The sequence below is a fragment of the Balaenoptera acutorostrata genome, chromosome 21, assembly GCF_949987535.1.
Source record: "Balaenoptera acutorostrata chromosome 21, mBalAcu1.1, whole genome shotgun sequence".
NCBI classification, from domain to species: domain Eukaryota; kingdom Metazoa; phylum Chordata; class Mammalia; order Artiodactyla; family Balaenopteridae; genus Balaenoptera; species Balaenoptera acutorostrata.
The window spans coordinates 26,800,149-26,826,103 of record NC_080084.1 but is presented as its reverse complement, the minus strand read 5'-3'; the positions used below and the strand labels follow the sequence as shown (position 1 = coordinate 26,826,103).

At 42.4% G+C, this 25,955-nt stretch overlaps 1 protein-coding gene across 8 annotated transcripts in view; it reads left to right on the top strand.

The window, feature by feature from the left end:
* Positions 1–25,955, top strand: part of STOX2 (storkhead box 2) — a 209,846-nt gene that overhangs the window by 176,935 nt on the left and 6,956 nt on the right. For 6 of the 8 annotated variants that reach the window (XM_057537192.1, XM_057537198.1, XM_057537195.1 and 3 more), the window contains 2 exons: positions 10,083–10,235; positions 19,148–21,413. In XM_057537192.1, the coding sequence (XP_057393175.1) occupies positions 10,083–10,235; positions 19,148–21,413 (2,419 nt within the window). Of the gene's footprint in view, positions 1–10,082; positions 10,236–19,147; positions 21,418–21,576; positions 21,626–25,955 lie in introns of those variants that run through there. The other 2 variants (XM_057537193.1, XM_057537194.1) reach the window with 2 other exon arrangements.

The following is a 25,955-nucleotide window of genomic DNA, read 5'->3' as shown; positions in this document are numbered from 1 at the left end:
AGATAGGCTTGGGGACAATAATTTTAATACTAACTACTTATTAAATATCTATTAGGTGTCAGGGACCATGTCAGCACTTAATCCCCTCAATAACTCTGCAAGGTGAACATCACTGTGTACATCTTACAAAAGAAGACAGTGAGACTCAAAAAATGAATTAATTTGCTCCAAATCACACAGCTAATGCAGAGCAGAACTGGGCTCTGAACTTAAAGTTTTGGCTTACAAAGTCCATGGCCTCTACCACTGTCTTGTAATGCCAGACATTGGAGAGAAAAGTTACTTCCGGTACAGTGAGTTGGGAGTTTTTTCTGTGTGTGTGTCTGTCTGGTCTTTTGTACTCTTTCATCCCTGTGTACTTGTCTATAGTTCTGTCAATGACAGCTTGAACAGGTGGTAGGTGTTCCTTCATTGGGGAGTTGGTGGCAGTCATTCTGTACGATTTGGTTGTAATTTGGTTCTTTTGTACTCTTTCATCCCTGTGTACTTGTCTATAGTTCTGTCAATGACAGCTTGAACAGGTGGTAGGTGTTCCTTCATTGGGGAGTTGGTGGCAGTCATTCTGTACGATTTGGTTGTAATTTGGGAACTATCAACGTATATATTTGAACTGTATTTAATTAGGCCTTCTGGTTCTATTACAACTGTATTTTACAGAAATTGGTTACAGTGTAGTTGGGACCTAAACAGATGAAGCAAAGAAAACAAAGGTTAAGAATCAGCTGTGGTGAGTCTAACTTAAGAGTGGAAGAGAGTGACCCTGGATATTTTACACTGATTTATGGAACTATAGTTGAGAAATATCATCAAAAGAATTTGGAGCATCTGATATGTCTCTGGTGTTAGGCTAGGTTCTGATACAGAATGGAGAAGGAAGAGAAGTATGTGATAGCTTAAAATAGGGCTCTAGATTCTGTCCTACATGATGCGCTTATAATGAAGAAAAAGAAGACGCTCTATTGCACAGGACTCTTGTTAGCCAGGTGCCTTACAGAATTGCATGACATCTGAGAGCTCTTATTACCTGTTGTCATCTAGGACTGGTATTTCATCATGATTTTATCGCTGGTGGTAAATGGCCTTCACTTAGCCCTGGATGAGGGACTAGGGAGCAAGGAGGCTGCTGTTGATGGGAAACATCTCGGTGGTTAGCAGGGTCTTACCTTGCCTCGTCTATATGTGTAGTACCTATTTACTCAACAACATTTGAGTGCCTGATGTGTGAATGTTTTATTCCATAGTGCCTAACATACACCCCACTCGGGTTATAATGTGGAGACTTCTTAGCAAAGGTTTGAATTATGGAAACGGATAATTGGCCTGATGTCTCGTATTTTCATTGTGACTTTTCAGCTACAAATCTATTGCAGTAGCGGAACAGTCCAGAAGTGTTCGATGTCTATGATTAGAGAGATGTCTGTTATCATCCTTGGTGATGGTGAAGACAGCTCCCCAACTACGGAGTTCTCACTTCTCCCTGTCCATTGACTGCCTTCTCTATCTGATTCTCCACCCTTTGTGGCTTGTCCATCTCTGCTTATCCTATGACAGTTTTTCATCAGTAGTCAAATCTCAGTAGCAAGAGTAGTAGCTAATATGACTAATGAAAGCTTGTAGCCTGGGGAAGATAATGGGTTTCTTCTGTAAACCAATGAACTAGTTGATTTGTCATTACACCTAGTGCATCTCTGCATTAGACAGGCTGCTAAGCAGATTCACGTGATACGGTGGACGTTAACCCGTGTGTGTGTGTGTGTGTGTGTGTGTGTGTGTGTGTGTGTGTGTGTGTGTGAATGAGAGCCTCTTATTTACATTTTCTTTTGAATTAAAACAATTTATCTAAATAATAAGCTTAGGACTTAGACCTTCTTTAAGAGAACTCCATCAAGTGTTGAAATAAAGCACCAGGGAGCTTTAGAAAAGCTGTTAGAGAGTTTCTAAATTTTCCAAAAAATTTTTGTATTGTCAACTTTACTGCCATCGACGATTGCAATGAAGACTCAGCCTTAAATTTCTGAGATCAGTGGCATTTAAGCCAGACATACAGTAAACTGGTAAAAATGCCTTTTTCAATGCCGGGTGCCTTTTAAATATCAGACACAAACATTTGAAAGTCAAGTATAATAATTTGGTTTCAAGGGAAAGCTGCTTAAAATGAAGCAGCGTGTGAGTTGATGGGGGTCGTGTGTTCTGCCCTCCTGTAAGGGTATTTCGGTCTGCAAGAGGGTGTATAGGAAGGGGATGTGTGTTTTTTTAGAACAGCTTTTTAAAAAAGAACCGTCTGTTAAAAGAACCAAAAACAACACCTATACATAAAATCGGGGTTAATAAATTGAACTAAATTGTAAAACACAAGAATTGTCTGATGTTCTGCCTCCGAGAAACTGTTCACTTAACCTCAGAGAGCTTATGATTTCCCCAGGCCCAAGGGCATTGAAGATAAAACTTGGCACATTCGTCGTTCTATGAATACTTTGTTGAAAGGAATAGACCTGTATTATCACTGTGCCCACTGTACATTTTACAGGCATGTTTGACCATTTTTATGAGTCGCGGTATATACTGCATGTGGTAGTTTTATTGGCATCTATAATTTTAACTTTAGTGTTAATTTTGGCAGTCCAGAGAACAAAAAGAAGCACACTTTGGTCCTGAGTTACTTTGAGTTAGAAAAGAGTAAATTATGAAGCCTTTATTACAAGGGAAAAAACTAATAGCCAATCTATTTTGCTATCCTTTTTTAAATTACAGCCTACTTTTTCCGGTTGGATGAGCATTAAACTAGTTTTCTCCAGCAAGACAGAAATAGAGGTAGACAGCAGTACCATATTATGCTTTTATGCCAGAATTCCGCTGCATTGATATAGAATCAAAGAATTTGAGAGTCTGAAGCAATCTTTGAAATTATGTCATCCAAACCCTCATCTACAGACACAGAGTGGTAATTATATTTTGTTATAAGAGACTGGGCACTTATCAAACTATCTCCTGAATGCCTTTTTATATTGGCAGTTTCCCAATGATAAATTAGTACAGTTTCAGAACTACATTTGTAAGTAGGTTGCTTTGGTTCATGAACTTTGTTAGCATCAAAGGTAACTCTTCAATCCAGAATACAGAGTGAATTGACATTTACGATGGAAAACAGTATGTAAAAATAAAGAGCAAAACAGGATAATTCAAACGGAATGCTGGTACTTGGGAAAAAAAGATTATTTAAAGAAGGCTAAGATAGAAGATGAACTTTGGGGAACTTTCAAGGTTGTATTATAGTTTATCGTGATGTGATCCACCTGGAAAAATTACAGCTTTCCTTTTCGTATTTGATGGGTATGAAGATGGGTACTTTAAGATGAAAGGAAATAGATTTATGTTTGTCTTTCTGGTAGGTATCTTTTGGAAAGCTATGGGTATCATCTGGGAAGGGGTGAATGTAGGTTGTCATGGAAGTCACATCTTCTTAGTTGTGTCCCTCCTCCGCCCTGCCCTGCATGCATATGCAAAGGTTGGGGAGCACAGAGAACCTAAATTAGTGACTGGGGAAAATGGCATTCATAGAGAACTGAGCTTTATTATAGTTCTTACTTTTTTTTTTTTCCTACAAAAAGAACCAAGATAGGAACAATTTTGGAACTCGAGTGCCCAGAGGTTTGGGGTATCTAAGAGGCACTCAAATAAATTTCTTGAAAGGATGAATTATGTGAGAGAGAATTTTTTGAAAGAATTTCAACTAAAGTAACTGGCCAGAAGTTGGAAGGGAGAGTAGATAGAGAGGGTTAAATAGTAAAAATGCATGGGCACGATAAAGATATTTCTGAGATGGAAGTCACCATCTGTAGAAGATAAAAGACAGAGGAAGTCAGCACATGCATGATATCTGCTTCTTGTCCCAGACCCTCCTTCTCAGTTGCCTGGCGGTGGTAATCGTCACCAGTTTGTTCCCCACAGTTGCACAAGAGTGATTTTCTAACACAAACGTGTCATGTAATTCCCCTGTATAAACATACACAGGGTTCCCATCAGCATAAAGCGTAAGAGCTCAGCCTTCTGGTCTACCAGGAGACTACATTTCTCTCCATCTCACCCCCAGCCTGCTCCAGCTGTGCCAGAGTAGGCCCTCAGCATCCCCAGCTCAGCATGCTGTGCTGTGCCCTGCACACGCTCACTCCCGCCTCTGGTACAGCGGCTGCATCCTTCACTCTCATCACCACCGGACACATTTATCTTTGTCCTCATACTTCTTAACTGACTGTAGTACCTTAAATGAAAGAAGTGTCCAAATATTCACTGAGGTATTTGAAATCTAATGTGAAATGCTCTTAAAATCAACGAAGTTTACTTAGAATTGTAATATTGTCATGCCTTCTTACATTTTAAATTCATTTAACAGAGATTTATTGAATGCCTGCTCTGTCCAAGGCACTGTGCTTGGCTTGATCTGAATGATCCTGGATTTGACAAATGTTCCCTGAGGACTGGACTTAAATGGATGTTTGTAAGAAAATAAAGCTGAAATAAAACCTATTTACCCTTACTTTCTAGAACAATAGGACAGAATTATAGCAGTTTAGAAAGAATTGGCTAGCCCACAAAGTAGCCATGAGCTTTTACAGGAGTTGTCTTTATGAATATGTTCAGAACTAATTCTGGCAATCGAAAAATCCATCCTATAAATTATAGACAAGTAGCAATTCATAGTTTATGCAAAATGTGGTCGTTTCTATAGATTATGATGACCAATAATATTTTAGCAGTATTTACATTCCCTTGTTTTCTTCTTTGACCATAAATGTGGTCCAGTTGTTGGAAGAATTTTCTAGTAGCATATTTTAAGAATGACTTGTTGGTTCCTTAAGTAGGTCACCTGGTTTTTAAAGAAAATCATTGTAAACTTGAATAAGATGTTGTGTTGTGTTGATCGATACCTATAATTCCTTTTATATAGATCTTAAATGCATGTCTTAACCCTCACAATGTATAATTATTTTTCTGTGGTAACTGCTATGTTTTGGGCAGAATTAATAGGGAAAGTCTTAGAAATTGCATGGTTAAGTATATTTGGTCTCATTAAATTCTGTGTTTGTTTTGCAATTATTTAGCAACATATATGAATAAAATCACAACTCTTTGAATACCCTGAGCAATTCTTTGGATTCTGATGTTGTAAATGGATATTCATTCATTCAGCAAACAAGTACTGGGTGTCTGGTGTGAGCTCTGCATTATTCCAGGCACTGAGAATGTAGGAATGTGGGGTTCATGTTTCCTTCTGTCATGGAGCTTCTATTCTAGTGGGTGAGACAGACGGTGTACCAGTACACACGTACACACATTCAGAGAGTGAAGACAGTGACTTGGAAGGACCCTGGTACCAATTCCAGTCGGGGGGGCTCCCCACTCCACCAGCAATTCTCTGACGCCAGCTGAGTGTCCTACAATTCATCCCAATTCCAACACCATCTACCTGGAAAGCATCAGATCCCATGGGTTAAGGGCTCAGTCCACAGGAGTGCCCTCACCCCACCCCGCCCCTGACCACAGATGCCACTCGCAAGCCCAGATTGTCACCTGTGTTCTGAAAGACTGGTGATAGATTGGAGGCTCCCACCACCCCCTCCTTGGGTTCAGTTACTTTTCTAGAGTGGCTTACGGGGAGAAACACTTTTACTTACTAGTGTGCCAGTGTATTATAAAAGAATATGTCAGGAAGAGATGCATAGGGCAAGGAATAGGGAGAGGGCACGGAGCTTCCATGCCCTCCCAAGGTGCACCGCCCTTCCCAATCTCCACGTATTCAGCAACCTTGGAAGCTCTCTGAACCCCATCCTTTGGCTTTTTATGGAGGCTTCATTACCTAAGCATGCTTGGTTAAATCATGGGCCATTGAAGATTGATTCAACCTCCAGCCACTCTCCTCTCCCCGGCGGAGGTCAGGGGGCAGGGCTGAAAGTTCCAACCCTGTAACCACGTGGTTGGTTCTCCTGGCTATGAGTCCCCATCCTTAGGTGCGGGTCCAAAAGTCACCTCACTGATGTAACAAAGATACCTTGATCTCTCTCACCACTTAGGAAATTCCAAGGGTTTTAGGAGCTCTGTGCCAGACATGGGGATGAAGACCAAACATGTATTTCTTATTATAAACCATGGTATCCAGTAACATGAGAGAGAGTGCGCTGTGGTTTTAGGACAGCACTAGATTGGGTGCCTGGGCAGGGCTTCCCGACGAGGCCCTGTTTAAATGGAGGTCCAGAGGAGGAGGAGAAGCCCGTCCTGCAGAGACCTGCGTGAGGAACATCCCAGGCAGGGGCTCAACACAGGCAAAGGCTCTGAGTGGGGAAAAAGCTTGGTGAGTGCAAAGAACAGAGGAGATTGTGAGCATGCTGTAGGGAGGAGCCGGCGAGGGGTCGGGGGATGGTCCCGGACGTGGGCGGACAGGCTCAGGCCAGCGCAGACCTGGCAGGGAGTTCCGATCTCCCAGGCGCAGTCGGCAGTCACTGTAGGATTTCATGCAGGGAAGCGGCGTGTTTTACGCTTTTCTAAGAAGACTGCTCTGTGGAGAAGGGAGTGTTGGGTAGGAGAGAGGGCTGGGAGGCATCAAGCCATTGTCATGGGCCAGGTGAAGGGGGCCAGTGGCCTGGGGTAGGGGTCGCGTGGCAGATGGAGTGGAGGCAAGAGACCCAGGAAGCATGAGGGTGTAGAGGAGACAGGATGGCCGGTGGGGTGGAACGGGAGCGAGAAGTGATTTATCTTAGTGCAGTATAAAAACGAGAGGACGTGGAGATGGTCACTTAGAGCATCCGAATTCCGTTTGGTTCTCTCTCCTGAGTTAAATGTTATTCCACATATTCAGTATTATAGTGAAACTGAGCTTTTTCAATACTAATGTGTTTCAGAGACACTTAAAGCTTACTTGCCTCTTACAGTTGGCTGCAATGACTGAAAACAAATTAACTTAGATCACTAAACGTTTGATATTTGTTAGTTAAACTAAACAAAGAATTTCAGCTAAAAGCAAAAGGACAAGCATGCCCTCAACTCGTTAATTTTGCTAATAGTCTTTCCTTTTTTCAGAAAGCTCAAGTTCCCTATAACCTATACAAAATTAGAAAATAGACCTGCATTATTTTTAAAAAATCCTATTTAGTATTTTTGTATCTTTAGTCTTCTGAGAGGTCCATAAGTATGATAGGCAAATTCTAGAAGATGTTACCCTCCCAAATGATGCACAGGTCCAAAGGTACTAGAATGTGCTTTGGTCTCCCCCCCCCCCCCGCCCCCTGCCCTTGTTAGCTGACCCCATTGTCTTTTTCATCTGACTTATAAAATTATTCCAGGGACTTCTCTGGAGGTCCAGTGGTTAAGATGCTGTGCTTCCCAGCCACATAGCACAGGGAGATCAGCTCATTGCTTTGTGACCACCTAGAGGGGTGGGATAAGGAGGGTGGGAGGGAGACGCAAGAGGGAGGAGATACAGGGATATATGTATATGTATAGCTGATTCACTTTGTTATACAGCAGAAACTAACACACCATTGTAAAGCAATTATACTCCAATAAAGAAGTTTAAAAAAAAAAAAATGCCGTGCTTCCACTGCAGGGGGCATGGGTTCCATCCCTGGTCGGGGAACTAAGATCCCACATGCCGCGTGGCATGGCCAAAAAATTCTGGGTGACTTTGAAGTCCATGTAACCAACCTAGCAATTCTTAAGAAACCTGCCTCACTGCGGCTCATCCTCTCCTGTAGAAGGTGGAGGGACAGAGAAGGATCCACAGGAGAGATCTTTAGAGCGGCTATGGCTGAGCCACGCGGCCACCATGGGGAGGGGAGATTTGAACATGAGTAGCTCCAAACACACCCCTCTACTGCATCTCACCACCACCGTTAGTTCATCCTTTACACAGAAGCCTTTAGAATACGGTTGTGTTTGAATGAAGGGTACAACAGTTTTTCAAAGATTTAAATACACTCTTCTAGGCAGTAGCAAGCTTGCCTACTGAGATGGTCACAATCCACATAATTCTGTCAGTTTTGAGTCACCAACATGAACTGAGCTTCACCAGCCAGTGAGTGAAACTCACATCCTCAGCAGCAGCCCAAAATTCCGTGTTCCAGCTTCTGCCCTCTGCTACCCCAACAAATATTTGCAAGCATCTCTCAGAGGTCTATCTCTTTATGCGACTTACATCCCACAGGCCCCGGCAGTCCGTGGGTTCTACGTTAGGTCAGTTCCTGGTTTCTGCTGTTCTGGATTTGTGTATTCCCCCCTCTCTCTGGCTGTTGAGCACGTGTCTCCCTCTTGTCGTACCCGTCGTACGGAGAAGGGAGCCCCGGCAGAGCTGATTGGAGCCCCGAGGGATGCAGGAAAGAGGGGAGCGTTGGACTGAGCTGGGCTTGGGGCTGAGGGGGGGTCAGGCTTCAACCTTTGACCCTGGGGTCCTGCGGCCCCATCTGGTGCACCTGTTAGACTTCCCCCCTCACCTGTCGGCTCTCATTCCCAGGTGCTGTTGCCTGGTTTTATCCATCAAGCCATTTCCCATCCATTCCATCAAAGCAGGGTTCACGTTCTTTCCCAAAGGGCCTCAGGATTCCCCCATCAGACTAGGAGTTGTGGCTGGAGGCAGCAGGCTGGTCCGCCCCAGGCCACCCAGACACCTGCCTGGAGGGTGTTGCTTAATGCCACAGGTCGGCCCAAGTCCGGTTCTGGTTAGTCACGGTGATTTATAACAAGAGTGAAATCACACTTGGAAACAAGAGGAGAGATTATGTAAATCCATGTGGGAAAGAAGCTTAGAAGCTCACAGATTTTCTACTCTGCTGATGGTTTCACCCCCTTCCTGAATGGCCTTTCTCAAGTGAAACCTTACAGAACCCCAAGGAGGAAACAGGTAGCACCCAGATGTCAGGAGCAGATTTCCCTGCCCTCCCACCCCTCTCTCTGCTGGGGGCACCCCTCCCTGCCCCCAGAAGCCTCTCTGGGGAATGCTAGGGATCCTTCCTTGGAACATGACTTGAAAATCACCACACCGTGACGCCAAGATCGCAGAAAGGAAGGCAGTTATGTGCATTGAATGTTGCCGTCCGTCTCCCCAAGAGCCACGTCTGCCCCTGGCTTCTGGGTCTGCAGCCTCCCCCCACCTGCATTGGCTCTTTCAGATGCAAACGTGTGCAGGATGCCAGAGCCCCTCGTAGGTGGTAAGATCGTCCTCCACGTGGCCACCGGAGTCCTCTTCTTGAAATTCATATCTGACCTTGTCATTCCTTAAATTCCTTCTCTGGCTCACCATCCTTCATAGAATGAAGGCCTTGGGCGCTCAGCTCTTTGCTGATAATAGTCGCTATATACCTGCCCCCCTTCTCTGCTGCTCCCCAGAAAATACCCCTGTGCCCCACAGCCACCCGGCACACTCCCACTTCCGCACCGGATTCAGGCTGCACGACCCTGGTAAAACCTCCTCTCACTTCCTGGTTCTAAGCTCCATCCTCACCTCCAGGTGGTGTACATCACTCTACCCGCTCTGCCCCAGAGTTTATTTTTCAGCCTTCTCTGGTGCATGGTGAACGTTGGTCTGTCTCTTCCGCTTAAATGGAAACTCCTTGAGGGCAGAGATGTTGGTGGGAGGGGACTTATTCACTTTGCCAAGTGACTCCCAAGCCCCCAGCAGATGCCTGGGACAAAGGGCACCCAGCGTTTGAATGAATGAATCCTCAAGTTCCCACAAGTGCATTTGTCGAGATGTGAATGACAGTTATTAAACAAATCAGCTCCGAGTTAATAAAAGCAGAGATCATTTGAAGAGGCTCCGTTCTTGCAAGCCTTTCAGTAGCAAGTCTATTTAAATGAGATCTCAGGTTTTAAACGCAAGTCTTCTTTGTGGAAGCAATTGAAGCTTCCGCCGTTCTGTGCACGTCTTTCCACCTGAGTGGACGTGGCTGTAACGCACCTCAGTGTTGAGGGTTGATTGTATTCATTGCACAAGCAACAGGTGAGAGTCACGGGAGGGGCGCGTGTGTGTGGAGGTGTGTGTGTGACAAGTGGCTGGGTCTTAATGAACCACTTACTTGAAAATTGTCTTTCTACAGGTGATGTGTCACCAATCAGTATGTCTCCCATCAGTCAATCTCAGTTTATCCCACTCGGGGAAATCCTTTGCTTGGCCATCTCCGCAATGAACTCGGCAAGAAAACCTGTCACCCAAGAAGCACTGATGGAGCACCTGACCACCTGTTTCCCAGGTAACAAGAAAAGAATGAGGCACTTCCCAAATGGATGTGTGCTCTAGCTGCCCTGGGACTTCCTATGGACAGTTCATCCCATGTTTAAGTTCAATAGGAAAAGAAAAATCTTTGACAAAACTGACCAGTAACTTTTCTTAGTTCTATAATTAAAAACCAAGGCACTAGTGTCACTTCAAAAATAATTTGCCTTCTTCAGCTGTAATAGTTTTTAATTGGCACTGAGGGAAAGAAATTAAATCAGAATCCTTGAAGAATTCTGTGAAAAACTACCACAATTCCATTTAACCTTTACAACACAACCTTCTTAAAGTCCGTGAACATCTTCATTCATGGGACTGGGTCAGAAACAACTGAAAATTTGAGTCCTAAGGGATTCAGCTACAAAGAGAGTAATGTCAAAAATAAACATTATCTTGCATGCTCACGTCACGGCCTGATGAGTTTTAAGAGTATGCTATTTGATAAATTAAACTGACCTTATTTTAAAAGAAAAAAATTAAATAAAATGGTTCTTTTTCCTTTTAAAATTTTTTTAATTTTTAAATTTTTTTATTGGAGTATAGTTAATTTACAATGTTGTGTTAGTTTCAAGTGTACAGCAAAGTGATTCTATATATATATATATATATATATATATATATATATATATTCTTTTTCAGATTATTTTCCATTATAGATTATTATCCTATATTGAGTGTAGTTCCCTGTGCTATACAGCAGGTCACTGTTGTTTACCTATTTTGTATATTGTAGTGTGTACATGTTAATCCCAAACTCATAATTTATCTCTGCCACCACCACCCCCCCACCGCTGCTATCCCCTTTAGTAACCATAAGTTTGTTTTCTATGTCTTTGAGTCTGTTTCTGTTTTGTAAATAAGTTCATTTGTATCCTTTTTTTCGATTCCACATATAAGTAATATTGATATACGTGTATCTGTCTTTCTCTGTCTGACTTATTTCAGTTAGTATGATAATCTCTATGTCCATCCATGTTGCTGCAAATGGCATTATTTCATTCTTTTTAACAGCTGAGTAATATTCTATTGGGAGAAAATACACACACACACACACACACACACACACACACACATACACACACCTACCTCACATCTTATTTATCCATTCATCTGTTGATGGACACTTAGGTTGTTTTCACATCTTGGCTATTGTAAATAGTGCTGCTGTGGCCATTGGGGTGCATGTATCTTTTCAAGTTAGAATTTTCTCCAGATGTATGCCCGGAGTGGGATTGCAGGATCGTCTTTTTCTCTTAAGTATTATAAAAAGAAGATAATAGCCCAGCCTCTGTATGAATAGTGTCTGATGCGTCCAGTGCTAGAAAATGTTAGGAGTGGCGATAAGCCGAGGAATTCTCATGTCCTGTCTCAAGAGAAGCAGCCCACTACTCAGCTCCAGTGCATTGTATCCGCCCCCCCAAAAAATGTAGAACCCTGCCAGAGTTGCCAAATCTTCTAATTTTTTAAGACAATCTGGAAATACAGTTTTATGTGAAATCTATAAATTTCCTTAAATAATGGCAATTTGCATGTATGTGTGTATTTTAACATGTGTATGCTGACGACATACAAGTCGAATAAAACACATTATTGGGCCATCAGTTTGCCAACTTGGCCTGATCTCAACCCATACCTAGCTTGAAACAGAGCTTACGTTAAAAATGAGCGACAAACACTTGACATATTTTTCATTCGACCTAGAAGAGACCTTAAACCTCAGTAAAATGAGCTGTTGGCTGTATTTGTTAGCTTTTGCTACACAAATGCTGGGTAACAGTTACAGAACATCAGTGACATATGACAATGAACATTTATTTAGCTCGTGGGTCTGTGGGTTCTGCACGAGTCAGCTGGTCCAGGCTGGACCTTGCCAGGTGACTGTTCCACCTGTACTCCATCCTCTTTGGAGAAGGGGACCTATTCTGCTCGTTGGGGTGGCAGAGGCCCAAGAGAGCAAGTCCAGGGGCTCTGGGGCTCTTCAGACCTCTGGTCATGCCACGCCCACTAACATTTCATTGACCAAAGCAAACCTGGCCAAACTCAAAGTCAAGGTGTAGGGAAATGCAGCCCACCCATGGGGAGGTGGCAGAGGGACTACTTTTAAATAGTCAACCACCGTGTTGAGTCTCCCCACTTTTCCTCTTGCCCCAAAGGAACTTTATATTTCTCTCCCAGTGATTTTTTTCCTCCTTTTGGGGTTTTCTAATTATGACTTTTGAACAACACGGGTTAGAACTGTGCAAGTCCATTTATCCATGAATTTTTTTCAGTAAATCTAGTATCTGTATTTTCCTTTCATAGGTCTTTAAATTAACTAAGGGTAAGGAAATGTTTGTGTTCAATTAGAGATCACAATATGTGGAATCAAAACCAGACTATCTCAGCTTCCTGCCCTTGGGTGAGTCATTTATCAATTCCTCTGTTTTTGAGGCAGAGATAGCAGTACCCGGATTTTTGACCACGAGGGGGGGTCGGTGCCCCTAACCCCTGCATTGTTCAAGTGTCAACTGTAATATGTTTTGAAATTACATGTACTCTTTAAAAGCTCTGACATGAGTCCACCCCTTCAACCTACTGATTATCTTAAATTTTCTAACATTTTATTATCTCTGAATATTCTTCACTGTCTGTCTTTCTCTGTTAACTTCCAGGCAACTCCTTTTCCGTTCAATAGTAAGATAAGAGAATCCCAGGTGAGATTACTTAAGGGGACAAATGTGTTCATGAACTAATGCTCTTGTGAAGGAAGGCTGTTCTTTTTGGCCTTTTACCTGGGTAGCCTCTTCTGACATCAAACATCCCAGCTGCTCTTAAACTCCCTCTGTTTTTATGTAGGTTCATGAGAGATCCCATAGCTTTTCCAAACTTGGTTACATATCTCCCATTACGGGGCCATAAAATAGAGAACAGAGGGTTTCCCTGGTGGTGCAGTGGTTAAGAATCCGCCTGCCAATGCAGGGGACATGGGTTCGAGCCCTGGTCTGGGAAGATACCACATGCCATGGAGCAACTAAGCCCATGCCCCATGACTACTGAGCCTGCGCTCTAGAGCCCATGAGCCACAACTACTGAAGCCTGCAAGCCACAACTACTGAAGCCCGCGCGCCTGGAGTCTGTGCTCCACAACAAGAGAAGCCACCACAATGAGAGGCCCATGCACCGCAACGAAAAGCAGCCCCTGCTCGCTGCAACTAGAGAAAGCCTGCGCACAGCAACGAAGACCCAACGCAGCCAAAAATAAATAAAATAAAATAAATTAATTTTAAAAAAATAGAGAACAGAAAGAACACAGAGTGAGTATGTAATAGGTAATTGTGGGTCACTGCCAGACAGCTGCTAACAGTATCACTAAGTTGGAATATTTTGTAGAGAAATCCATAGAACAACTCTTTGCTAGTTTTTATGGTAAGTGACCCTAAATCCCAAGGCCTTGCATTCAGATGGACCAAGAGGAGCTAACTTAACCTTTTTCATATGATGATTTATTGGTCAACCCTAGAAGTTTGCAAGGACACCATACAAACCTGAGTCTAGGGCAGGGCTTGGCAGACTATGGCCTGCAGGCTGTGTGTGGCCCTCCACTTGTTTTTGTAAATAAAGTTTTATTGGAACACAGCCACACCTGTTTGTTTATATATAGTTTTTGGCTCCTTAGGCTACAGTTACAGAGTTGAATAGTGGCAACTGGGAGATCATATGGCTCATCAAGCCTGAAATAGTTATTACTATCTGGCTCTTTACAGGAAAACTTTGCCAACCACCGGTTTAGGGCAAGGTGGTAATTATTTAAAACTTTGTTCAGCAGTAGCTCTATATTTTAAACTACTCTTTCCTGAAATGAAGTTTTGTTTCTTGCCTGCCTTCCTTCTTTTCTTCTTTTCTTATCTCTCTTCCTCCTTTTTTCTTTTTTTCCTTTGATTTTCTGCTTTTCTTTTGCTATCATTTAAGTTACTTCAGAACAGAACAATTCAGAAAACTTAATACTGTTCAAATTCTGTTTGAAAAATGTATTTCAGTGCAATTCTAAAACTTTGGAGGGATTCAAATATCATTTTTTTTTGTTTTTTAAAGGTAACACTATTTACTTTTTATTATTTTACTACTTAAAAATAAAGTTTTGAAGTCTAACTGAATATTATTAAAACATTCAAACTCTTATTTTTAATGCACATGTTATAAATAGAAAGAATAGTCTAGATTTTGGCCTCTTCCTGTTTTGGACATCCATATTCTAAAGAAAGTTTTTATTAAAAAGTCTTCTGGTAAAAATGTCTGATATGCTGATACTTAAACTTTTTTATCATCTTTCTATATTGGTTAAATTTTTGAAAACAACTTTTATATACCAGTTCACATTATAGAAATAAGAATATTTTTAAAAGGTTTGAAAAGAATAATTACTGCTTCTCACCTTTCTAAATAGGTCCTCATACTATTATGTATGGAATGGATAAACAACAGGGTTCTACTATATAGCACAAGGAACTGTACTCAGTATCCTGTGATAAACCATAATGGAAAAGAATATAAAAAAGAATGTATATATGTATAACTGAATCACTTTACTGTACAGCAGAAATCAGCACAGCATTGTAAATCAACTATACTTCAATTAAAAATAAATAAATTTTAAAAATAAATAAATAGGGGCTTCCCTGGTGGCGCAGTGGTTGAGAATCTGCCTGCTAATGCAGGGGACACGGGTTCGAGCCCTGGCCTGGGAAGATCCCACATGCCGCAGAGCGACTAGGCCCGTGAGCCACAACTGCTGAGCCTGCGCGTCTGGAGCCTGTGCTCCGCAACGAGAGAGGCCGCGACGGTGAGAGGCCCGCGCATCGCGATGAAGAGTGGCCCCCGCTTGCCACAACTGGAGAAAGCCCTCGCACAGAAACGAAGACCCAACACAGCCAAAATCAATCAATCAATCAATCAATCAAAACATACGCATCTGATTCAAGATCCTCATTAAAAATAAATAAATAAATAAATAAATAAATAAATAAATAGGTCCTCATCCATCCAGAGTGATCATTTAAATTGGACTACTACTTGTTAAGTTATTACACCTGGATCTTCCCGGGAGGAAAGCTGACCCTCAGGGGAATAGAATTAGACCTATAAGTCTGCTTATGGGCTTGAAGTTGACTTTCGAGTTCGCTGGAGACTAACATTATCTATACTGTGTTCTGTCTCCAGTTCATCCCTTTACATCGCTTCCTACTGAATTCCTCTCAGCCAATGTCCTTCACAAACACGAAGAAATCATCCGAAGAAACCCATTAAGTTTTCAGTCTAAAATGGTTACCGTACAGAACATGTACATATGTGCTCTGTTCCAACGATTGTCAGATTTGCAAGATTAAAGTGGTATATAAGTCTAAATAACCTCCCATTGGCATGCAGTATATTGAAATATCTATTTTTGCTTTGAGAGATGTAAAGGTGTAGGAAAGGAGAGAGGTCAGATTCCAGCCCTATTTGAGTGTAAAGCTTACATTTGCTCTTTACGCTATCGAAATCCAAACTCATGATGAACTTTGGGACTAGAATCTGGAAGTGATGGAATATGCAAACCTTGACAATCTCTATCACAGCCATCCCTTTTTCAGGTGAGCCCTACAGATTTCTAGTGGAATCCTGGGTTTCATAGACAATTGAAGATACCAGTCATTATACTGGGGCTTAATAATAAAATAATAATCATAAATATCAGTGACTTTCAGGTAAAGCTTTGAAAACTCACAGGTAGGGGTATGGAAAATGGATTGGACAGGGAATGTTTCTAGTTTGTTTTTTCAAGTTAAACATTATTTGATTGGTACACTTGAAAATCCAAGACATCAAAACTTTAAATGTAAATTCTCTCTGGAAACTCTTTCTTATTCCTTCATTTGGGAACACTCAGAGAGCTTATTCTTACTGGTAAGTAAACATGATTGCATTGTAGTCATGATTCCATATAGTTTTGTGAGTTTTCTAAGATGAGCACTTGGTTGGCCTCCAATCAGCAAATTCTATAAAACAGTGAAATTTTTGTTTTATCCTAATAGCTATTTTTATGAATAACTCTTCAGCTTTCCTTTTTTATAGCAGCGTAGTAAACCAGTCAATCATGAATTCTTCTAAATGAGCCTTACCATTTTTTGAAAACTTTCTGTGTGACTAGTGCCCCCTGAGGTTGTTCAGCAGAAGCAGAACAGTTAGTAGGGTTACTAGCAGGGGCGTAGAAGCTTCTTTTAAGTTGCTCCTCTTATGTGCAAGCATTTTCTTTATTATGTTGGCTCTCACGAATTGCAGATATATAGCTTGGGTTGTATCACTAATTCAATTGGAACTCATTTTTGTTTTGTACAGAAACAACCTTAAATTTTTTTAAAAAATTTGTTATTTTACCAGCCTTAAAAACCAACATACATTTGCATACATTGCTCAAGAGTAGAACCTTAGACAAAAAGGAAACCATGCAGCTCAAAAATTAAATAATTATATTAAACAATACATCATTCAGAAGCAGTGTTATCTTTTCTGCCTTGATCACAATGGGTGCCCTCTGAAGAGGGTAACAAAAATGGGTATGTAACTTACTCATACATGGACTCTCTCCCCTTGAGAACTGCAGGCCATTTCTAGTGTTTTTGTATTTCACTTTCATAGTTTTGGAAGGATTGGGGGAGCCTAAACTTCTCAGCTTACCCAGCTGTTCTAGGCTGTTACACAATGTTCTTTGAAGGTAATGGGGGTTTCCATGGATCCTGACCCAAAGTTGAGACTACTGATACCTAACATTTATGAGTGCTCACTGTGTCAGGCACTGTTCTTCATACACTAAACTCATTTAAACTCACAACAACCCTCTGAAGGTAGGTACTATTATTGTCCACATTTTGATGACAGTCAGTAGAGGCTCAGAGAGGTTAAGCAAGTTGCCTAAGGTGATACCAGCTGTAATAGTTCTCTAAAACAGTCATAACAAACTACAGGTGGCTTGTCTTACAGTTCTGGATGCTACAAGTCCCAAATCAAAGTATCAGCAGAGTTGGTTGGTTTCTTCTGAGGGCTGTGAGGGGAGAATCTGTCCCAGACTCTCCCCTTGGCTAGTAGTTAGCTGTCTTCTACCAGGGTCTCTTCACATTGTCTTTTCTCTGTGATGTCTCTATGTCCAAATTTCCCCTTGTCATAGTGGCTTAGGGCTCACTCTAATGACCTCATTTTAACTTGATTATCTCTATAAAGACCACATGTCTAAATAAGGTCACATTCTGGGGTACTGGGGTTTAGGACTTAAACATATGAATGGGGCAGGGCGCGCTTTCAGTCTCCACTGAAATTGCCATTTTTGTGGGTCAGACACGGTTGAATATTGCCAGGATGATTCAACCTGACCTATTTCCAAATGACATCATTCAGGTCAGTCTTAGAAATATTACCACCCTTGATTTGCCTGGCACTGAGGAAGAGAGAATACTAAAGAAATAAAGTAAATGAGCTACAGCCTAGAGAATTTATAGTCTCTTAAGAATGTATGTTCTTAATTATCTCAAAGTAGGCAATGCTTAAACGTGCACACAAAACCTTTTGAAAAAAATATCAGTCCCTGTACAAAGGAATATCTGTGATTTTTTTCTGGAATTTCTATTCTAGCAAAGACAGCAGTTTGGGACTCAGTGACCAGATAGATGTAGAGCCTCTAAGCTTTCACTGGTGTATTTATTAGAGCTCTCTGGTTATGAATTTGAGAACCCACCTTCATCCTGCTGGCTTATGCCAACAAGGAGGAAGTTCTCCCCTGAATTTCACCAATCACTTTCAAATTTGAAGGTGATGATTTCAAAATTGGAGAGTACATCCTAAACAATGGTCAAGTCTAGTTGCCCTTTGATATAATTTATAAAATTAAGTTTATTAAGTAAACTTAATCTTAAAATGAGTGTAAGGAGTAACTCCAAGTGTACGTGGTAGCCTCTATGTATTTTAGATTTGTTTTTCAATACCAAGATGGCTATTTCAACCCTGTTTCCCTAGTTGCTTTTATTGAAAAAGTCATTTTGTAAATTTATATCATACTGAAAACGTTTTTTCTTCATTTAAAAATATTCTCTTTGGAAATTCCCTGGCAGTCCAGTGGTTAGGACTCAGTGCTTCCACTGCAGGGAGCACGGGTTCGATCTCTGGTTGGGGAACTAAGATCCCACATGCCGGGAGGCCAAAAAAAAAATTCTGTCTTCAACGATTCATTTCAGTAAAGGTTTTTAACAACAGTAGCCACCTAACCCCGTCTATCATCCATGTCTCTCTTCCCAGCCTTTATATTTTCCTGTTCTGTTGGTACCAATATTCCATAAGAGTTATCAGAGAAAACTAGGATTCACACTAAACTCAATGAACACCTGTGAATCCTGCTTAGTTTCTGTATGATACTACTTAGAGGCTTGCAAAATTAGTAAGATTCTGTTTTAGTCCGTTCGGGCTGCTGTAACAAAATACCAGGGACTGGGTGTCTGAAACAACAGACGTTTATTTCTCACAATTCTGGGGGCGGGGAAGTCCAAGATCAAGGCACCTGCAGACTTGGTGTCCGGTGAGAGCCCCCTTCCTGTTTCACAGACAGCCATACCCTGAAGTCACAGAGAGAGAGAGAGGGGGGGGGGGGGCTTAGTCTCTTCCTCTTCTCATAACGCCACGTCACAGAGGCTGCACGCTCATGACCTCATCCAAACCTCATCTCCTCCCAAACACCCCACATCCTATTACTGTCACACTGGGGTTCGGGGCTTGAACGTGGGGATCGGGTCGGCGGGGGGACCATTCAGTCCAGAGCATACTTGGAAAACTCCGGAATCAACAACACGTCCCCTCTTCATTCTCACGAGTGTGTCCTTTGGGTTTCAGGTGTTCCCACCCCAAGCCAAGAAATTCTCCGGCACACGCTGAACACGCTGGTCCGGGAGCGGAAGATCTACCCGACTCCAGATGGCTACTTCATCGTAACCCCACAGACTTATTTCATAACTCCTTCCCTCATAAGAACTAACAGTAAATGGTACCATTTGGATGAGAGGATACCTGACAGGTCTCAGTGTACCTCTCCCCAGCCCGGGACCATCACGCCCTCTGCCTCAGGCTGCGTCAGGGAAAGAACGTTGCCCAGGAACCACTGCGACTCTTGCCACTGCTGCAGGGAAGATGTGCACGGCGTGCACGCGGCCACCCTGCAGAGGAAGCCCGCCAAGGACTGCAAAGACCCATACTGCCCTCCTTCCCTCTGCCAGGTGCCACCCACTGAAAAGAGCAAAAGTACTGTCAACTTTTCGTATAAGACGGAAACTCTCTCCAAACCTAAAGACGGTGAAAAGCAGTCCAAAAAATTCGGGCTCAAGTTATTCCGGCTCAGTTTTAAAAAAGACAAGACCAAACAGCTAGCCAATTTTTCCGCCCAGTTTCCTCCCGAAGAGTGGCCCCTGCGAGATGAGGACACGCCGACTACTATCCCTCGGGAGGTGGAGATGGAGATCATTAGACGTATTAACCCGGACTTGACCGTGGAAAATGTCATGAGGCACACTGCACTAATGAAGAAACTTGAAGAAGAGAAAGCGCATAGGAGTAAAGCCGGGTCCTCCGCCCATCACAGCGGAAGAAGTAAAAAGAGTCGGACTCATCGCAAGTCCCACGGAAAGTCTCGGTCGCACAGCAAGACACGAGTGTCCAAAGGAGACCCATCAGATGGTTCCCATCTGGACGTCCCGGCTGAAAGAGAGTATGACTTTTGCGATCCTCTTACCAGGGCTCCCCGGGAAGGCTGCTTCATCATCGAACACAAAGGTGATAACTTCATCATGCATAGCAATGCGAACGTGATTGAGTCTCATTTCCCCATGACTCCAGAATGGGACGTGTCTGGGGAATTGGCCAAAAGGAGAACTGAGATGCCTTTTCCTGAGCCTTCCAGGGGAAGCTCCCACTCAAAAGTGCACCGAAGCCACAGCCATACCCAGGACCGAAGGTCCAGGAATGAGAGATCCAACAAGGCCAAGGAGAGGTCCAGATCCATGGATAACTCCAAAGGTCCTCTGGGTGCTTCTTCTCTGGGGATGCCTGAAGACCTGGCTGAAGGCTGTAGCCAAGATGACCAGACCCCCAGCCAATCCTACATTGACGACAGTACTTTAAGGCCTGTACAGACTGTCAGTCATCAAAGGGCTCACATTTCATCCACAAGCTACAAAGAGGTGTGTATTCCAGAAATAGTCAGTGGCAGCAAGGAACCTCCCAGTGCTTGCAGCCTCTTGGAGCCAGGCAAACCGCCCGAGGGTTTGCCATCCTTTGGTGAACTCAGCTCTTGTCCAACAAAAACAACTGCAGATGACTATTTCCAGTGTAACACCTCCAGCGAGACGGTGCTCACGGCGCCGTCACCTCTGGGAAAGAACAAAGAGGACCATGACACTCTGACCCTGGCGGAAGGGGTGAAAAAGCTGCCTCTGTCGGACAGGCAGGCCCCACATCCCTCCAGGGAGCCTGTAGGACACAAGGAGGAGTCGCCAAAGGGGCCGGGCGGGGTCCCAGCGGCTTCGGGCGCTGTGGCCGAAGGGATTGCCAATGGACGCCTCACCCAGCATCACAGTGCCGAGCCCAGCAGCCTGGACAAGAGGAAAGAGATATTCAGCAAAGACACACTGTTCAAACCTCTTCACAGCACCTTGTCTGTAAACAGCTATCACAAATCAAGCCTGTCCGTCCTCAAATCTCACCCGAAGACACCCGCGGACACACTGCCAGGCCGATGTGAGAAACTGGAGCCGTCCCTAGGGACCTCGGCTGCACAAGCCATGCCAGCTTCCCAGCGTCAGCAGGAGTCAGTGGGGAACCAGGAGGCCTCTTTTGACTATTACAACGTCTCTGATGACGATGAGTCTGAGGAAGGGGCAAACAAGAACACAGAGGAGGAGAAAAACAGAGACGACGTGGGCACCATGCAGTGGCTCCTGGAAAGGGAGAAGGAAAGAGACTTGCAGAGGAAATTTGAGAAGAACCTCACCCTCCTTGCCCCAAAGGAAACCGACAGCAGCAGCAACCAGAGGGCCACCCATTCAGCGCGTCTGGACAGCATGGACAGCAGCAGTATCACGGTGGACAGTGGATTCAACTCCCCACGGTAGGAAGAGGCATCTCTCTGCACACACATACACCTACTGGGGCCTGGGGCTTTATATAGATAACTCGGAAGGTTTCTGATTTCACAGTCTCAGTTCTGTGAATGAGGGTTAAGAGTTGTGTGAGTTGTGTTGTTAACAGCCTGTTTCTGACTTCTTTTTCAGGAATTGAAACAAATGTTTCTGCAGCTGTAGAGATCACCAATCTGGACTGGTGGGTTGGCTCCTTCCCATCCAATCTAAGACCAACATTTCCCAGTATTTTTCCTTCGATGTTTATATCGCCACCATGCTGATAAAGGAAGGGTTTTTTAAAGGTCCTTCAAACATAGTAACTTTTTGAGTAGAATGAGTAGTCAGTGTGGAGGTGGGAGGTAGGGGTTGGGAATAACTTGATTGACTCAAGGATGGGGAGTCCTTCTAATGAGAATATAATAGCCAATTTCAAAACCTTTCCAGTGGATCTAGAAGCTTGTTACTATTTTAATCCAGACTTTTTATGCCGCCCTCACCCCTTGCTCTCATACACCTTTGTCTCACCACTCAAAAGTCTGCAGACACATGGAACCTGTTGCTGTTACATAAAGATTAGGGGCCTGTGCTCCATTAGTTCAAAGCATGTGCCAGCACTTTTCTTTCTCCTGCAGAACTAACCCCATTTAGGCATGCTGATCGTGGTGCCTTCTTTTTAGTAGGTGCTGGTAATTCAGCAGAGGTTGACAGCTAAGAGTGTACAGTGCCCGATGGCCACGTCCAATGCAGTGAAGTGGTTCAGGGGTTTAGAAAACAAAAGGGAGTCTATGCAACTTTCCTTTTTTCTCCTTAATTCTTCCTTCTCTTCCAAGAGCAACTTGGGACCTGATTCTGCTTCTAAATTCTACTCCAGATTGGTGACTCTGAGATGCAGAAATAACATTGAGAGATTGACATCTCCCATTAGTTGTGATTCCCAACTTTTTACGATATTTATTATTTTAACAAGTCCGAGATATGATTATGTAGTTCATATATTTATTTTAATTATTAAGAATCAAAATTAGTTATGTTGTAATCATTTCACTCTATCTATGGATAATATGGGGACAGAGCATCCCAAAATCAGAATTGGGAATCGTTATTCTGTTTGTCCCTTATTAGGCCTTTGTTGTTTCTTAAAGGGCTAGTTCTTTTTATTATTATTACTAATTTTTTTTTTTTTATTGTTGTGTAACCTTCTTTTCCAAGTTAACACATGTGTGGAAGTCTAATGTCTAAACAAACCACAGAGATGGCACTCTGGTTAAAGTGGAGACCAGGAGCCCCAGAGCTCCTCTGCCCATCCCTCAAGGACCCTAAGAGACTTCAGGGGGCCATGGCACTCAGTCTGAAAACTACTGGCCTATAAGTGACTTTTCTAAGACGTAATTTTTGCTAAATATTTTTTAATCCCAAATCGAATCTAAACCAATTATTTTATATATTCTTTTCTCTCTACTTCCCTCTTCTACTCTTGTTTTTCCTCTTGATTTCCTAGTAGGGATACCAGATAAGAATAACTGAAAGTCTGCCATTGATGGTAGAAGTTCAGTACCATCGCTTATGGAAGGTGTGGGTCATTTGCCTGGACGTTATGCTCTACTGTTTCTTATTATATAGCCTCTCCCTGCCTGATGCTTCTCCGCACCAGTTTCCAGCAATTCATTTGGCCCTCTTGGCCTCTGGACCTCCACAGAGGGGAAACCGCAATACTCCAGAGATAGCTGCTAAGGAGACCTTGAGAGTAGTTTAGTGGGTTCTAACTCAAAACCTTACCACTGCATAATATTGAAAGTTTTTTGTTTGGGAACAAGTAAAAAGAAATGTTGTTCATGTAATCATTGAACCAATCTCTCCACAGAATATATTTTATTATCTCTAAATTTGGAGTACAGAATATGGAATTTATGAATGGGATTATTTCTTGAACTAAGCTTATTTGCATTGCTTTAATAATGTACTCAAGGTCAAATGTGTTGCCCTGGTAGAAGAAAAAGGTCTTCCTAAGGAGACAGTCTTCACCCAGGAGCTATGTACCTGCCCACTGTTATTAGGTGGAATTTTCTCTACAGAAATAGGTAGATCACCCATAAATTTCATGCAGTTAGAGAATCTACAGAACAATTCCTAATTTTACCCCTTTCATAATTAATATCCTTTGGTTAGAAGCTGGGTGACAAACTTATTTTCTATATCTATTTTTAAACTACTTTAAAATTTTATTTTATCTTATTTGAAGTATTTCCCTATACTTCAATAAATTCACTAATTTACCTTTCTGATGTATGAGGATGGTCTGCGAAGGAGAATATTTGAGTTACAGGGAGTTTAATTCTCCAGCGTGAGGAGTATTTTAGCCATATAGAATTATCACGCTGACACCTCTCCACCACGGCAAGATACAGGAATCTTAAGTGGGCCGTTTATTCAGATTTTTCAGTAAATAATTGACAAAGCAACTAAGATCTAACCTCCTCCCCACCGCCAAAAAATAAAAGAAAAATCAAAATCAAAACAGATGATATTCATACTCTCAGTCTTCAGTGTTGGCTCAGAGGTCATGTTCAGCCGCGTTTCCAAAATTCTTTAGTCCCTCTTGTTGGGAACCAAAGGGCACTGAGAGAAGGAAACAAGGCAAAAACTTAAACTATGCTGTGAGGTCTAATATTGCAAGTGAAAAATCCTAACATGCAAAGCCTGCTATTCCAAATCTGAGGCCAAAAACCGGTTGATAAACACAATATGAAAACCAGAGGGATTCAGGCGGCCAGGGATGTGTCTGCACAGTGTACTGTGCTGTCCAAGTGTGGGTCCAAGGGCAACGTGTGCAGGAAGAGGAGCAGCAGGGCCTCTTGGTTCAGTTTTTCGGCCTATAAATTCCTGAGATTTTATTTTTAATGTTGTACGCCATTAGTTCTCTTTAAAAAAGTAAGAAATTTTAAATTTGAGGTCTGTCATTACTGCTAACCTTCCATCTCCATTAACTGTTTCACCATCATATCCACAGCCTTCCATATGACTGTCACACATTGTACTCAGTGTCACAGCAATAATGAGATATATCCTTTGGAGGCACTGGAATGCTGTATGTATTTATCACTTAATATGTTGGCCGTGGTCAAGGGTGGTCCGAGTACAGGTAGCTCCTACCTTAGACCATCTGTTGCGATGACGTGTGTTGATGGTGCCTGGCATACAGTAGGGTCTTGATAAATTAAACTCCCGCCTGAAGAGCTGGTTTAAAAGTGGATCCCTGAGACCTCAAAATGCATTTTCCCATAGAAAAAAAACGGCATTAGTCGTGTATAGATTCCCAAGCCTACCCACAGTGGCTGCTTAATTCATCAGATGCCAGATATACCACAGAAATAGCTTATGTTTGTCTGGCTTTTTGGTGTACAGATTCTTCATTATTGCTTATTTCTTCTTCTGAGTCACTCAGTGAGTAGGTATGACACATAACTCGCCCTATTTTAAAGATGAGGAAGTCAAATGCCGTAAAAAGTTATTATTGTGATTAAGAATGAAACTGAAGGAACGTGCCATGACCTCTTTGAGGTTCTACATGTTTATTGCCCTTCTTCCTTCCTCCACCTGACCCTCAGTTGTAATCCTGGATAACCTCTGATGAATTTTCTTAGAGGAGGTGTAAAGCAGGTAAGTAGGTAAGTCTAGCACTTTCCATTGCTTTAGTGATCATGTTTTGGAGTATTCTTTAGGCGTGCCCAAATTTACGATAAGCCTCATGAGAGAACTTAACTTCTATGAATGTATTAACCTTCCAGAGGTGCCCTCTGCAGTCAGGAAGGGTCCAGTTGTCTTTTTTGGTAGTCAGTGAACAAAATTCCTTTTAAACAATTAACTCTTGGCTTTTTGATGAGAAGCAAACTTAAGGCCAGAAGGGGGGTAGGATGAAATAACCTGTCCGAAATGGCTGCCAAGGTATAATGTTCAGACAAAATTGCTATCAGTTTAGGATGGGAATGAAAGTGAGCTGGTGAGGACGTCCACTATGTGTAGTTTGACCTTAAATCAGTGATGGGGACCAACATGTAGAATATTTTGTACATCTTGAATCTATCCAGTAGAGTGGATGTTTTGAGCATAATTATGGTTTCTTCCACCTCTTTGTAAGCTGATGTTTCTTTTGACCATTTTGAGGACCTTGAACATGAAACCCATTCAGTTCTGATCAATCAGGCCAAGTAATCTTATTTCTGCTATTGCACTACACATTTGACATGTTAAATGTTATAAACCTCTTGGAACAATAAAATAGCTTCAAGTATTTCTAAATTAGAAAAACTAAAAGTGAAATCAAAATACTAAAGCCTTTAAATCACCTCTGTTCTATAAGAATCCTTTAAAAAATAAAATATTTCTACCAAATCAATGTAAACAGGGAAAATCTAAGATTCCTTATCTGAAAATAGAATGTATTTTTTTACTATAATGTTATATGTTTGAAACAGAGGTATGAAGTGTTTAAAAAGAATTTTCTTCCCATCAGTGTGGCATACTGGCTAGTG